Source organism: Rhinoraja longicauda, chromosome 8 (genome assembly GCF_053455715.1).
Source record: "Rhinoraja longicauda isolate Sanriku21f chromosome 8, sRhiLon1.1, whole genome shotgun sequence".
Lineage (NCBI taxonomy): Eukaryota > Metazoa > Chordata > Chondrichthyes > Rajiformes > Arhynchobatidae > Rhinoraja > Rhinoraja longicauda.
In genome coordinates this window covers 24,143,346-24,160,332 of record NC_135960.1, presented here as the reverse complement: position 1 = coordinate 24,160,332, position 16,987 = coordinate 24,143,346, and the positions used below count along the sequence as shown (strand labels likewise).

Sequence of the window (16,987 nt, the reverse complement as noted above, 5' to 3'; positions counted from 1 at the left end):
TATTTCCCTTTTAAATGGTGCCACATTTGTAAGGAACATGCATTTGTGGGATGAGCAGCAGAGCTGAGTATATGGGTTGCGCCCATGAAAAATTTGCCAAATCTTCTCTGCCAATGCCAACAGCTTATTCTGCTGTTGCTATTGACTCTTGTTTTGAGCTTCTGGTACCCCCAGGTGCTGACAATCAGGTGCCTGATTGGCACCTGATTGGCAGCATCTGTGAGCATGGGCCCTGCTACAGTGGTCAGTAGGTGTCTGCTCCAAGAATCGGCATGCCACGTTTGACTGATCTGGATAGGGCCCGTGCGATAGGGCAACTTCAAGCTGGTGTTCCGCAAAACCAAGTTGCGGCATTATTTGGAGTGAGCCCTAGTACCATCTCCAAAGTGAAGGCCAAGTTCCATATAACGGGGGATGTCAGAGACAGGCCGCGAAGAGGGCGTCCCAAGAAGACGACACCCGAATAAGACCGTTTCCTCACCCTGTCAGCACTTAGGAACCGTAGGCTGTCTTCTACAGATTTGCAGTCAAGGTTTGCAGGACGATATGGCCGACGGCTCTCTGCCCAGACAATTCGGAACAGACTGCACGCAGCCTATCTCTGGTCTCATAGGGCTGCCAGGAGGCCTGCCATGACTGCCCTTCACCGTCAGGCCCGTTTGCGCTGGTGTCGGCAACACGTGCACTGGAACCTGAACATGTGGAGGAACGTTATGTTCAGCGATGAGTCCAGATTCTGCCTACGGCAGTTGGATCATAGGGTCAAAGTGTGGAGAAGACGCGGAGAACGCTATGCTGATTGCTGCACCGATAGAGTAACATCTTTTGGTGGAGGCAGTGTGATGGTGTGGGGCGGCATCTCCCTCACTGGAAAAACGAGGCTTGTCATCATTGGAGGCAATCTCAATGCAGAGAGATATCGAGATGAGATTCTGCAACCAGTGACAATCCCATATCTCCACAGTCTGGGACCGAACTCTATCCTCCAAGATGACAATGCTCGCCCCCACAGAGTAGTGTTTCTCAGAGACTACCTCCAGAATTTGGGAGTGGAGAGGATGGAATGGCCTGCCAGCAGTCCTGACCTCAACCCCATTGAACACTTGTGGGATCAGCTTGGGCGTGCTGTTCGTGCCAGAGTGACCAACACAACCACGTTGGCTGACTTGCGACAAATGCTGGTTGAAGAATGGGATGCCATCCCACAACAGTGTGTGACCAGGCTGGTGACCAGCATGAGGAGGAGGTGCCAGGCTGTTGTGGCTGTGTATGGTTCTTCCACACGCTACTGAGGCTCCTGTTTATTAAATGAATAAATTGTTAAATTGCCAATATGTCTTGTTTCTTCAGACTTCAATCATCCAATCCACCAAACAACACCGAACAAGAGTCAATGGCAGAATAAGCTGTTTGGCATTGGCAGAGAAGATTTGGCAGATTTTTCATGGGCGCAACCCACATACTCAGCTCTGCTGCTCATCCCACAAATGCATGTTCCTTACAAATGTGGCACCATTTAAAAGGGAAATAAACAGGCTTTCCAACGGTATAAGATTTATTGCCAAGAAGCATTGTTACAACAAATAAATAATCTACCAAACACAAATGTCCTTACTTTTTGTGCTATGTTTATGTCTAGGACTCCAGGTTCTTGAAGATTTTTGATCTAATATTGGCTTGGGTCTATTAGTTAAATTGGGCTCTATCTTCATTTTTCACAATTATTATAGTCGTGTATCTAGATTGTGTTGAAGTAGTTTGCCACCTTTTTTGTCACATCAATTGTCTGAATGATTGGCAGATAAAAGTTCCATCCTATTCCACTAATTATCTGCATGTTATGTTAATTGCACTGGGTAAAAAAAAACTCAAATTTTCACCATGCTGTTTCACTATCATTAAATTTACAATGTGCTATACAAATAAAATTGACTTGACTTGACTTGACATTAAAATTATTGAAGTATAGTTCACCCCTTCATTTGATCTTTCAAAGGGTAAATATCTTTTGAGTTAAACTCACTTTTGCTCATGTGGAATCGACAATTTAAATAACAAGTATCATTAAAGATAGCAATACATTTCTTCATACAAGTAAATGTTTAAGAGTTTGGTATATTTTGTCACAGCAAGTAGCTGAATTAAGATTCATTGCAGTTAAAAAAGGAAAAGTTAGACATTTTAGAAGTATAAGATTGCAAAATTCTCAACAGGAATAATATAAAGCAGAACATAGAACAGTGCAGCACAGGCACGAACCCTTTGGCCCACAAATAAACTAATCTCATACCTGCACATGATCTTATTAAAGTCTCTTAAATGCTTCCTTGTATCTGCTCCACCACCACTCTCGGCAACAGTTCCAGACATCCACCACTCTTTAAAAAAAAAAAAAAAATCACCCTCTAAAGCCTGCATATCCTTCCTGTAATGGGTCAACCAGAACTGCATACAATATTTCAAATGTGGCCTAACCAAAGTTCTATAAATCTGCAAAAGAACTTCTTCACTCCTTCATTCAATGTCCGAACAGATGATGGCAAGCATACCATATGTCTTCTTTACCACTCTACCTACTTGTACAAGTTGCCAATTTTAGGGAGTTATGCGCTTGGACCCCAAGATCCCTTTGTACACCAATGCTGCTAGGTTCTTGCCATTAACTGCATACATTCTCCTTTCATTCGACTTCCCAAAGTGCAATACCTCACACTTGCTTGAATTAAACTCTATCTGTTATTTCTCTGCCATTTCTGTAGCTGATCTATATCCTGACACATACTTTCGCAGCCTTCCTCACTGTCCACAACTCCACTAATTTTGATGTCACCTGCAAACTTACTGAATTGACGTCTACATTTACATCCAAATTGTATGTGTGTATATAAGGTCCCAACACAGATCCCTGCAGAATTTCATTGGTTACAGACCTCCAGCCAAAACAACACCATTCTGTCACAACCCTCTGCCTTCTGAGTAAGTCTACTGAGTCCAAACAACCAAGGCACCTTGGGTCCTGTGCATCTTAATCTTCTAGATCATTCTACCATGAAGGATGTTATCAAATGCCTTGCTAAAATCCATGTAGACAGCATCCACTGCCTTATCCTCATCAATCACCATCATCACCCCTCAATCAAATTTGTAAGACATAACCTGCCATGAAAGAAGCCATAAGGGCTGTCCTTGGCTTATAGTTGTGTTCACTCAAAGAACTAGCAGATGCAATGATCAAATACATTGATTCTCTCATTTACACCTCTGATTTTAGATGAGCACTCTGTGTTGAATAAGGGATGTCTCCCATAAAGAACAGATTGGATCCCAGAAGAGGGTTTTGTATAGTTTATTCCAATCTGGCCAATGTTTTAAGGCAACCAAATGGCTTAAATTCTGGAAGGCAAAACAAAGAATGATGCTGGAATTGATGTTAATTCGGAATGTGAAATCCCATTCTTCAACCCAACTGTGCAACGATTACCTTATTGTAAGAAAATATGTACCTTGCATTATTCCTTAACAGCATCTAGCATTCTTTTGAATTGTATGTTATAGCATTTTCAGGTTTTCCAATAGTTTGGATGTAAGTGAGTTCAAGCTGACAGAATTTGGAATATAATTGTCTATTGACTCTGATGTACACTCTGCATCCTAAAATCTGATATCAATTGAGGAATTATAGATAAGAGTTCATTATGTCAGGTTCTCTAAATAGAATCGGCGAATGACAGTTTAATCAAATTTTCTGCTTAAAAAGATTATGAATCATTCCGCTGTGAGGAAGAGATGTTGGAGTAAAAACAAATACTTTTACTGGCAGCAATTTTTAGTGGAAAATTGGACCCACTGCAATATTTCTAGTAAATATATTGAAATGCCAAAATTGCAAATACTTCAAAAAGTTATAACTATACCAATAAATGAGGCAAAAGTTTGGCACTGCATGCCTAGTGATGGAAATGGATTATATACCCAGTTTACTTTCATGGCAACGTAGTTTATCAATTACACTGTTTAAACTTAATTGCCATCAAATTATTCAGTGAAATTAAATTGGTCAATATTCAAAATATATTTACACATTCTTGTTACCTTTAAAACTTTAAATGTGTATCACATTTTGCCATAATATTTAAATTTCGAATCTGAGATTCTAATCAGAGCACTGAAAATCATGCAAGTTAGCCTCGGCAGCTCAATTTTTTGCTGGAAGAAATACTAGGAAGATGCTAGGTGAAATTGCTTTTGATGTTGCTTATTAATGCATTGAAAACATGCTCATTGAAAAATAAGAAATGTACATTTAATCCCAAATATTTTTGTATGTTGTATTTTATCTTTTATGTATTACAGGAGCTCAAAAGAAAAATAATGTTTGGACGAAGATTTTAACAGTTCATTCCAGTGGACAAGCAACAGGCAGAAAATTGATTAACATTCCAATTACTCTGGTACTAGGGTTGCCATGATCAAAGAACATAAACAGTTAGTTCAAGCAATCACTGCTTTTAAATTGTTAAGAAAATTAATGTACAGTGCTCTGGTTGTCAATTAGAATTAGGGTTCTGCACATATATGCTCTGCCCAGTAGATTAGAAAAATTACTGAAAAGGGGTATTTTAACACCTTTGATCAAACAAGAAGGAATAGCACTGCTATACTCCACATGATTGTGAGCTGACCTGGGTTTCAACATTGCTAATTTACTACCAGCAAACCAAATCAGCTGTGAAGGGAAGGGAGTCGGTGCCTCTACGCTCCCCACCTACTGGCTCTTTCCACACATGCTCTTTCCACACATGTTTTGGATATGGGAATGAGTTACATCCTTCAAGGTGGATGGAACATCAGATAACAAAATGGGCAATTGATGTGGATTTTGTTGGTCAGACAGCTGACAGCTGCAGTCTACAATTTGTATGAATAACTGCATGTTACCTCTGCTGATAAAATATGAAGGGCAAAGCATAATCTTCAGCCTCAAATTTTAAAAGTCTACCATATTTAGCAAATGTGCTTGGTCACAGAGGAAAATGTTTTCGTCCACAAACTGAGCAATGGGGCAACAATTGCAACAGTTTTCCGGTTACTGCTTTGATTTGGTTAGCTTTAGTGATTCTTTCCACATCTTAACATCTCCCTTCCTGTAGAATTGAGCATCACTATATACCATCATTATGTCCATCATTCAAAAGTTTCATAATTATGAGTCGCTTTTAATTGTGGGATAGTGTCAACCAGTAGCCTAGAAGAAAGCAGAAAAGTTAATTTGTACACTTCTGTAATGTAATTGCCAGGATATTTGATACAATTTTGAGTAAAATATTTCAAGATAAAAACATCATGCAAGACAAATATAAATGAGCCATCTCACACTTCACACCTGGTTTGCAATTCATGGTTACATGTATTTCTTTGTCATACAATCACATAGAAAATAGGTGCCAGAGTAGGCCATTTGACCTTTTGAGCCAGCACCGCCATTCAATATGATCATGGCTGATCATCCCAAATCAGTCCCCCCATGTCCCTTGATTCCATTAGCCCTAAGAGCTATAGTGCCCTCTATAATGTTTGAGACAAAGACCCATCATTTATTTATTTGCCTCTGTACTCCACAATTTGAGATTTGTAATAGAAAAAATCACATGTGGTTAAAGTGCACATTGTCAGATTTTAACAAAGGCCATTTTTATACATTTTGGTTTCACCATATAGAAATTACATCTGTGTTTAGTCATAGTCCCCCCTATTTCAGGGCATCATAATGTTTGGGACATATGGCTTCACGGGTGTTTGCAATTGTTTAGGTGTGTTTAATTGCCTCCTTAATGCAGGTGTACGAGAGCTCTGAGCACCTGGCCTTTCCTCCAGTATTTCCATCACCTTTGGAAACTTTTATTGCTGTTTATCAACATGAGGACCAAAGTTATGCCAATGAAAGTCAAAGAAACCATTATGAGACTGAGAAACAAGAATAAAATTGTTAGACACATCAGCCAAACCTTAGGCTTACAAAATCAACAGTTTGGAACATGATTAAGACGAAAGAGAGCACTGGTGAGCTTACTAATCGCAAAGGGACTGTCAGGCCAAGGAAGACCTCCACAGCTGATGACAGAAGAATTCTCAGTCATAAAGAAAAATCCCCAAACACCTGTCCGACAGATCAGAAACATTCTTCAGGAGTCAGGTGTGGAATTGTCAATGACCACTGTCCGCAGAAGACTTCATGAACAGAAATACAGAGGCTACACTGCAAAATGCAAACCACTGGTTAACTGCAAAAATAGGATGGCCAGGTTACAGTTTGCCAAAAAGTACTTCTGGAAAAAAGGACAAAGATTAACTTACATCAGAGTGATGACAAGAGCAAAGTATGGAGGAGAAGGAACTGCCCAAGATCCAAAGCATACCACCTCCTCTGTGAAACACGGTGGTGGGAGTGTTATGGCCTGGGCATGTATGGCTGCTGAAGGTACTGGCTCACTTATCTTCATTGATGATACAACTGCTGATGGTAGTAGCATAATGAATTCTGAAGTGCATAGACACATCCTATCTGCTCAAGTTCAAACAAATGCCTCAAACCTCATTGGCCGGTGGTTCATTCTACAGCAAGACAATGATCCCAGACATACTGCTGAAGCAACAAAGGAGTTTTTCAAAGCTACAAAATGGTCAATTCTTGAGTGGCCAAGTCAATCACCCGATCTGAACCCAATTGAGCATGCATTTTATATGCTGAAGAGAAAATGAAAGGGGACTAGTCCCCAAAACAAGCATAAGCTAAAGATGGCTGCAATAAAGGCCAGGCAGAGCATCACCAGAGAAGACACCCAGCAACTGGTGATGTTCATGAATCACAGACTTCAAGCAGTCATTGCATGCAAAAAATATGCAACAAAATACTAAACATGACTACTTTCATTGACATGATATTGTGTGTCCCAAACATTATGGTGCCCTGATGCATTTGGATAAAGAGCATCCAATTTATCTTTGTATTATTTTTCCCAACCGTGGCAATATTTGTATGCTCTGCTGCTTCGACACAATCTGATATTAAATCCCTCTATCTCTCTAGCGCCTCTATCGTGCTCCTTCCTTGGCTCGATCTGCTTAATTTTTTAATGCAGGTTCTCAACCTCAAAAAATCGACCATCCTTTTGTCATCATAGGTGTTGTCTGACCCACTGACTTAATCCAGCAGTTGATTTTGCTTCAGATCCCAGCATCTTAGTTCTCTTGTGTCTTCTGATTATCATTATCCATTTCACTACTCTGTATCATCCTATCCTTTTTCTTTAACTTTCTAAATTTCCTCTCTCACCTCCTACCCAATATTACTTTGAAGCTTTACAAATTAAAGCTTAGAACCCTCTTTCTGTAGTACCAATGACAGAGTCCATGAATTGAAACCATTTTCTCTTTGTTAACTTTGCCTTCAACTATATGATCTTATGGACATACTGACCCAATGCAAATTTGCACATCTCAGGTATAAAATTAATTGGAAAAAGATCCAGGACTGATGAGAATATTTTTTTAATACATGGTGTGTTATAGTGCCCAAAGGTGATGATTCAATTGTGACCTTTAAATCTCTGGATAAGGTTAAAGGTTAAAACATAGAGCTATGTGAAAAGAATAGGAGAATGGACATGTTTAGATTTCTCTACACCGAGCACCCATAAATCAATTGAGCCAAATGGCTTAAACGTTCAAAAGATATGGAGCAAAATTAGACAATTTAGCCCAGCAGGTCGGTTCTGCTACGGCTGTGCGATTTTTCTTTCTCAACCCCAGTCTCCTCGTTTCTCCCCATAACCTTTGACGCCCTTACTAATCAATAACCTATCAATCTCTGCTTTAAAAATACCCAATGACTCGGCCTCAACCACCTTTGTGCCCAGTGAAATACACAGATTCACCACCCTCTGGCGAAACAAATGTCTTAATCTCCATTCTAAAAGTGCATTCCTTTATTCTGATGCTGTGCCCGCTGGTTCTACTACCACTACTGGAAACATCTCCATGTCCACTCATGTCTCCATGTTTTTCATTATTCCCTTCCAATTCAAAACAATCCTGTCATTTGCCATTTGATGGTAACCATTGGTGTAGATACATTGGGTGAGATTGGTATCTCTGCTTCTTTAGGCAGGCACTCAAGGTCAAGTATATTTTGTTTCCGTCCCATTTTCACGGCTATTCAAATGTTAACTTGCAGTAACAGAACGGTGAGATTCCATCTTCATTGAGGTCACTTTTATTTTCCCAATGTCTATACACAATTGAATCACCTCACTTAATATTGAACTGCCACCAAAAGATCATACCAATCATGTAACTTTAGTAGAGGAACTGAGTTGACATATCAGCTGTGAAAATGTACTATCACAATGTACCAAAAGTGAAACTATGTAACAGCATTACTGTGACCTCAATGGTGACCATTATAATAACTGGCTAATTTCTGCCTTGAATTAACAGTTGGCATGTTGCCTGTTAATGGATAGAGTTTGCCATGTCATTCACTGAATGACACCTCTTAACAATGCAGTAAACTGCAATGATCTCTGCTGTGGAGATGAGTGCTGCAATCCAAAATGTTAAGTGTGCTGTCATTGGACCATCGCTGACACTTAGCCGAGTCCCTAAAAATATTTGATCAATACATTCTATGTAAAATGCAAATCCAACCGTTTTCAGTATAGTGTAGGAAGGAACTGCAGATACTGGTTTACACCAAAGATAGACACAAAATGCCAGAGCAATTCAGCAGAACAAGCAGCATCTCTGGATAGAAAGAATGGGTGACGTTTTGGGTTGAGTCTGAAGAAGTGTCTCGACCTGAAATGTCACCCATTCCTTCTATCCAGCGATGCTGCCTGTTCAGCTGAGTTACACCAGCATTTTGTATCTAGTTTTCAGTATGGTATGGATTAGGTGGGCTGAGGGGCTTGTTTCTGAGCTGTATCACTCTTGAGTTCTATGCCTCTATTGGGATGTATTTCAATTATTCAAATTAACGTGTTGGACAGATTTGTACTCTTGTATTTAAAACAAACAATATTTAAGGGAAGTAATTTAAACCATTGTGTATCCAGTTTCTATTAACAATTTTATCCTTGAGAAAAGTGAAGCTTACTTGACTCCATATGCAAAAATGATCACTCCAATGAGGATTCCTATGGTGCTATCCAAATACCAGACTGCAGCATAATGATTGAAGACTTCTGCACTGATCAGTATAGAAAATCCCATGATTCCTCCGACTAACGAGTTAAAACCTGCAAAACACGAAATACAAATAGAACACCAAGTTGGACAATTGCCAAATTACAGCTGGCTGCAAAATGAGATGTGCTTCAGAGGTTCTCTTCTAAACAACTGGGTCTACAATAAGCAAAAAAACTGAAGCTGTTTAACACTTGTAAAAAAATTAGAAATTGCTAGAAACACTCAGCAAGTTCAGCAACATCTATAGATAGAGGAGCAGCGTCTTTTGTTCAGACCAACACCCCTGAGTCCTGATTAAAAAGTAATTGAGCTAAAGTGTTGGCTGTTTCATTATCCAGTGATGCTGCCCGATCTACCAATCAAAGTTGGCATGTTATGTTACAGCAGTACAAGATGTCGGTCATGCCATATTTGTTCAGTTTTAGTCACCCTCCTATAGAAAGAATGTTAAGCTGGGAAAAAGGCGAGAAGATTTACGAGTATATTGACCGGACTTGTCTGTGCACAAGTCCTGGTTTGTCAGGCTAAGAATTTGTGGTGCAATCGGCTAAGGGGTGATCTTATTGAGGTGTATGAGATCATTAAGGGAATAGATAGGGTGAATGCATAATCTTTTACCCAAACTAGGTGAATCAAGAACCAGAGGACAGAGGTTTATGGTGAGCGGCAAAAGATTTGATGGAGACCAGGGGGCAACTTTTTCCACACAAAGGGTGGTGGGTAATATGAAACGTTGCCAGAGGAGGTAGTTGAGGCAGGTCCTACAACACAATTTAAAAGACATTTATGCAGGTCCATGGATAGGTACGGTTTAGAGGGATATGAACCAAAGGCAGGCTGGTGGAACTAGCAAAGATAAGACATTTTGGTCAGTATTGGCAAATTGGGCCAAAGGGTCTGTTTCAAACTGTATGACTCTATGATGGTTGTGGAGGCCAAGACATTGGGTATTTTTAAGGCAGAGATTGATAGGTTCTTTCAAACGTTATGGGGATAAGGCAGGAGAATTGGGTTGAGAGGGAAAAATAGATCAGCCTTAATTTAACGGCGGAGTAGACTTTATCGTCTGAATGGCCTAATTCCATTCCTATGCCTTATGATCTTACAGACTCAATGACATGTTGAGGTGTTGCAAATGTAAGAGGAAAATATACAGTAAATGGCAGGATAGTTGGAAGTATTGATGTACAGAGAGATCATGGGATGCAAGCCCATAGCTCCATGAAATCAGCAAACCAAATCAGCTGAATTCATGGAGCAATGGCTTGCATGCCACTATCTAGAAAGGGTGGTGAAGAAGGCATGCAGCAAACCTGCCATCATCTTTCAGGGCATTGAATATAATGGTTGGGAAGCCATGCTGCAATAGTATAAAACATTGATTTGGCCATTTTTGAAGTATTGTGTGCAATCCTGGTCACCATTGCAATAGGAAGAATGTGAAGGTTTTAGAGAGGGCTGCAGAACAGGTTCACCAGGATATAAGAAAATAACTGCAGATGCTGGTACAAATCGAAGGTATTTAGTGAGAACCTCATCTATAATGGAGGAGGGGAAGCCCCGTTTCCTGAAGAATGAGGACGTCTCTGAAGCCCTAGTGTGAAACACTTCATCCCGGGCGCAGAAGCTGCGTAGACGGAGGAATTGGGAGTAGGGGATAGACTTTTTGCAGGGGACCAGGTGGGAAGAAGTGTAGTCCAGATAGCTGTGCGAGTCAGTGGGTTTATAGTAAATGTCCGTCACTAGTCTGTCTCCTGTGATGGAGATGGTGAGGTCCAGAAACGGGAGGGAGATGTCGGAGATAGTCCAGGTATATTTAAGGGCAGGATGGAAATTGGAGGTGAAGTGTATGAAGTTAGTGAGTTCTGCATGGGTACAAGAGGTAGCAACAATGCAGTCGTCGATGTGGCGGAGGTAGAGTTCGGGGATGGGGCCGGTGTACGCCCGGAACAGGGATTGTTCGACGTACCCGACAAAGAGGCAGGCATAGCTTTACCAGGATGTTGCCTGTATTAGAGAGTTTTACCTATAAAGACAGGTTGGACGAATTTGGATTGTTTTCTCTGGAGCAGAGGGACCAAGGAGGATATGAAGGCCCAGCCCCAAGTATATTCAGGATAGAAATCAGTAGATTATTTTGTTATTAAGTAAATACAAAAATGTAGGACTAGTGCAGGAAAGGAGCTTTGAGGTAAAATAAAATAATTCATAATCTTGTTAAATGGTGGACCAAGCTCTAGAGGTTGCAGAGCCCACCCCTACTATTTTTTATGTTGTAATGTTCTGTGAATTCCCTTCAGATATTTTCCCCCCATTAATGGTTCAACATGAATGCAAGTTGTTCTACATGGTTTAAAAATGTAGATGCAGATTTTCTAAGCATATTTTGGGGAAAAATAATTAAACGAGGCAAATTATGTAAATAAAATTAACTAACTCATTCATTAAATTGGATATACAGAAGAAAAATACAAAATAATTCAGGGAAAGGGTAGGAAAAGTGTCTTTCGGTGCTTTTGATTTAACGATCCTACATTATTTACAGCTATATAATGTAGTCTTTACCTCATATTTCTAATTTCCCCTTATATATTCGATGAACACTTTTAAAATGAAATATTTAAGTTGATTGCATTACAGCATAGTACATCCACAAAGTATCAATACTCACCATCGGTTGTCAGGGCTTTGCTTGTGAGGACTCTACCAAGCATAAATTTAACCACAGCCAAAATACTGCAGAGGATTCCACTAATAATGGATACACTAAAAAGAAAATCATCCTTTAAAAAAAGAATATCTCTTTAGTGCAACAACGTTTGATAAGGTATCTTGTTTATATCCAGATATACCATGGACATATAAAAGTATCAAAACTGTTAATTACATTATTAACTAGTATTAAAAGTGTGTAAAAAAAATTACCAGCACCAATAACTGCTGTTTTAATTTAGCAAAATATTGCAATTTGCTTCACAGTAAAAGTAATTGATGAAGGTCAATCATCCCAGCCTCAAGACTTCACTCTAAGAGTTCCTCAGATCAAGGTCCCAGGGCCAACTACATTTGTTTCATCATATGACCTTTCTTCAATCACAAGGTTAGAAGTTGATATATGTGCAGATGAGTTAACAATGCTCAATTCCATTCCCATCTCCTCTACAAATTAATCAGCCAGGAAGTTCTAGATAGCTGATAAGGAATACAGGTGCATGGCTTCCTGAGAATGGAGAGTGGACAGTGTAGTGAAGAAGGCATTTGGATTCATTGGGAAGTGTATTGAGTAAAAAGATTGAAACATCATGATGCAACTGTGCAAGTCATTAATGAGACCACACTAGAAGTATTCTGCACAGTTCTAGTTGCCCAGCTATAGGAAGGAGGTCATTACATTGAAAATGGTGCAGAAGAGATTCTTCCGAATGTTACCTGCGCAATAAGGAGAGGTTGAATTGGTAATTTTGCCCTGAGAACACATGAGGTTAAGGGTGACCTTGTTGAGGTGTATAAGATCATGAGGGACATGGATAAAGTGTGCACTCATAGTCTTTTTCCCAGGGTATGAGGCATAGCTTGAGAAGACGAGATGTAGAGAAAATTCTGTCTATGTGCAAGGAGCTCGGAGGCTCTACAGGTACACACTGTGAAGGAAGTGAATGTACAGAGCAATACATTGAAGAGCTAAATGCAGCTCAATGACCACAAATGTATATACTTTTCTGCATTGACTGAGGGTATCAAATATGATAAAAAATATTATTTTCCAATCTTTTGTTAAGGATCTGATTAATTTAGAAATGTACACATTTTAAGCAAGTAAACAAAAGTATATTCCTTGAATGACATCTGTACAGTGCCCTTCATAATGTTTGGGACAAAGACCCACCATTTATTTATTTGCCTCTGTACTCCACAATTTGGGATTTGTAATAGAAAAAAAAAATCACATGTGGTTAAAGTGCACATTGCCAGATTTTATTAAAGGGTATTTTTATACATTTTGGTTTCACCATGTAGAAATTACAGCTGTGTTGATACATAGTCCCCCCATTTCAGGGCACCATAATGTTTGGGATACATGGCTTCGCAGGTGTTTGTAATTGTTCAGGTGATTTTAATTGCCTCCTTAATGCAGGTCTAAGAGAGCTCTCAGCACCTCGTCTTTCCATCACCTTTGGAAACATTTATTGCTGTTTATCAACAAGAGGACCAAAGTTGTGCCAATGAGTCAAAGAAGCCATTATGAGACTGAGAAACAAGAATAAAACTGTTAGAGACATCAGCCAAATCTTAGGCTTACCAAAATCAACTGTTTGTAACATCATTAAAAAGAAAGAGAGCACTGGTGAATTTACTAATCATAAAGGGACTGGCAGGCCAAGGAAGACCTCCGCAGCTGATGACAGAATTCTCTCAATAATAAAGAAAAATCCCCAAACACCTGACAGACAGATCAGTAACACTCTTCAGGAGTCAGGTGTGGATTTGACTACTGTCCGCAGAAGACTTCATGAACAGAAATAGAGGCTACACTGCAAGATGCAAACCACTGGTTAGCTGCAAAAATAGGATGGCCAGGATTCAGTTTGCCAAGAGGTACTTAAAAGAGCAACTACAGTTCTGGAAAAAGGTCTTATGGACAGATGAGATGAAGATTAACTTATATCAGAGTGATGGCAAGAGCAAAGTACAGAGGAGAGATGGAACTGCCCAAGATCCAAAGCATACCACCTGATCTGTGAAACATGGTGGTGGGGTTATTATGGCCTGGGCATGTATGGCTGCTGAAGGTACTGGCTCACTTATCTTCATTGATGATACAACTGCTGACGGTAGTATCATAATGAATTATGAAGTGTATAGACACATCCCATCTGCTCAAGTTCAAACAAATGCCTCAAAATTCATTGGCCAGCAGTTCATAATACAGCAAGACAATGATCCCAAAGATACAGCTAAAGCAACAAAGGAGTTCTACAAAGCTAAAAAATGGTCAATTCATGAGTGGCCAAGTTAATCACCCGATCTGAATGCAATTGAGCAAGACTTTTATATGCTGAAGAGAAAACTGAAGGGGACTAGCCCCCAAAACAAGCATAAGCTAAAGATGCCTGGCAGAGCGTCACCAGAGAAGATACCCAGCAACTGGTGATGTCCATGAATCGCAGACTTCGCGCAGTCATTATATACTATGTAACAAAATACTAAACATGACGACTTTCATTTACATGACATTGCTGTGTCCCAAACATTATGGTGCCCTGAAATGGGATGACTATGTATAAACACTGCTGTAATTTCTACATGGTGAAAACAAAATATATAAAAAAGGTCTTTATTAAAATCTGACAATGTACACTTTAACCACATGGTTTTTTTTCTATTGCAAATCTCAAATTATGGAGTACAGAAGCAAATAAATAAATGTTGGGTCTTTGTCCCTCCCATTATGGAGGGCACTGCAGTTGCAAGTCTAGAAAACTACTGTACAGTAAATCTTCTTAATAACGGATCTCTATATAACGGATTTTGTTTTTTTCTGGGCTGAGGCACCTGCTCCTGGCGGCAGATGGCAGGCGTCAAGCAGCAGTAAAACACTCTTAAAGAGCATTGCATTTGGGTATGGGTTTGCAGCTGCCACAAAGCGAGATCCTGGCGTGTTGGATGAAGAGGCTGCTCCTGCGATGTCCTGGAGATGCATGCCTCAGTCGACTGGTAATGGTGTGAGGCTCCTGTTGCACTGCCCCCACCCACCCCCCTCCAGGTTACCCAATGGCATTGGCACCACTTGACGTGCTTCCAGTTGTGGGAGCAAGTTTGAGCAGCATGAATGCTGTGTGAGTATCGGGCCCGTCCCTGGAGCACCACGTCTGGGGCCGAGGGCTCTGTGGCTTCCCAGCCTGTAAATTTCCGCTAGATTTATCCCCCAACGCCATGGTTCTTCCCACCCAGCCTTGGGATAAACTAGTCAATCTTTACCCTCCACACCCAGTTATACCAGACAATAGATGACAACTGTCACCATCCCCCCCACCCCACATGGTCCATTATTGAGAGGGTTAACTGTACTTGCTCAATAGTAGGAGATTTAAAATGATTGGATATCCTGGATATTAACTTTGGGGATCCTTTGATATTAATTAAAAGAATGCAGGGAATTCCATAATGAGACACATCTTATATCGTCTATAGACAATGCAGAATTCAGAAAGCCTAATGATGTTTTTCTTTGTTTCTTTTCAAAAGTATAGTACACCTCATTAACCTTCACAGTGGCTGTTGTCCTTTATTTATGAGTGGGCTATGGTAACAAACTTGTATTAATGTAACATCCTATAGATGTTTATTATTTTAAACAACCATGGTGAAAAATATTTAATACTACTCCACAAATGTGATATATCCAACAAGTAGTTTTTAAATTAATATGTATTAAAAACTTAAAGTCATACTTGATAATTGGTGACTATCCAACAGTTCAGACATAATGGTTCATATCAAGTTACAGCAGTAAAAGTAAGTCTCTCTGAAGTATTCAGCTTACCACTTCTGGAAGCAGCTTTGTAGCAAGGTCATGAATGGCTTTGGCAAAAATGCAGATGGTTGATACAAGAAAAATAACGCCCATGATGATGCAAGCTCTGCGGAGAAGAAATTCACATTGAGGAGATAAACCTTATAACAAATGATCCTACTAAAGACTGATCAAATAGTTCTTTGTTTATATTCCAGGGGCTGGAAAGGGGGGCGAGCACTTTTTGAGCACTTCTAACGTGTAAGGAATGATTGTCAATTTTAATCAGTGACTACATGGATGGTAGGCATTTATATAAATGAAATCTGTTCACATGTATCTCTAAATCTAAATCCATCCATTTAAGGACATTGAAACCAACCATTGGGTGCAGGACATCTCAATTTTGCACTACATGTAGTAAAAAAACAATAGCTAAATGTTTATGTGTAGGGAGGAAATGTAAATGCTGGTTTAAACCAAAGATAGACACACAAAGCTGGAGTAACTCAGTGGGTCAGGCAGCATCTCTGGAGAGTATGATCAGCCATGATCACATTGAATGGTGGTGCTGGCTCGAAGAGCCGAATGGCCTCCTCCTGCACCTATTGTCTATTGAGATAAGAAATAGGTGACATTTCAGGTAGAGACCCTTCTTCAGATGGGCCAACATTGAAATTCGCAGGATGAGATCAGGGAAGGGATTAGGGTGCCGTCCTCTGAGTTAATGCAAAGTTAAAGATGTATTTGTTCTATCAATCAGTATTTAGTATGATTATATATCCAGGGAGCTGTCCCACAATACTGTGGAGTTTTGGACCCGGAAGGCTTCAGACCATCCATAGATTTTGAACATTCAAAGGTGTTTTTTCAGTTGAAACGTGTCCCATTATTATAAATATATAATTCTACAAAGTTATTTGTCGATGACAAATCCACACCCTGGCACGTGTTGTAAACTCTTTCCACAACACAGGAGAGTACATTCATTTCAGCATTTTGCCTTATTGCTGATGAGCACGTGAAGTGGGAATCCAGCTCAACATTCAGTGGAGCTAAAGTGAGGACCAATGAGGGATTATATGCAAAATTATAAGTAACTTGGAAGAAAATTTAACTTCAACAACTGTGATAGTGACAAAGCAAAAATTGGATTTGTTTTTACATCCTACCCCTACTCGTTTTTAATTAAGAATAATAGACCCATATTCACGAACTTTCCAGCCG

General features: G+C 39.8%; 1 protein-coding gene across 8 annotated transcripts in view; it reads right to left on the bottom strand.

The window, feature by feature from the left end:
• Positions 1-1,547: 1,547 nt before the first annotated feature.
• Positions 1,548-16,987, bottom strand: part of tmem163a (transmembrane protein 163a) — a 181,479-nt gene continuing 166,039 nt past the window's right edge. For all 8 annotated transcript variants that reach the window (XM_078403422.1, XM_078403427.1, XM_078403423.1 and 5 more), the window contains 4 exons: positions 15,791-15,887; positions 11,918-12,029; positions 9,155-9,296; positions 1,548-5,245 (listed from right to left, as the gene is read on the bottom strand). In XM_078403422.1, coding sequence (XP_078259548.1) covers positions 5,185-5,245; positions 9,155-9,296; positions 11,918-12,029; positions 15,791-15,887 — 412 coding nt within the window. In that variant the 3' untranslated portion in view covers positions 1,548-5,184. The remainder of the gene's footprint in view (positions 5,246-9,154; positions 9,297-11,917; positions 12,030-15,790; positions 15,888-16,987) is intronic.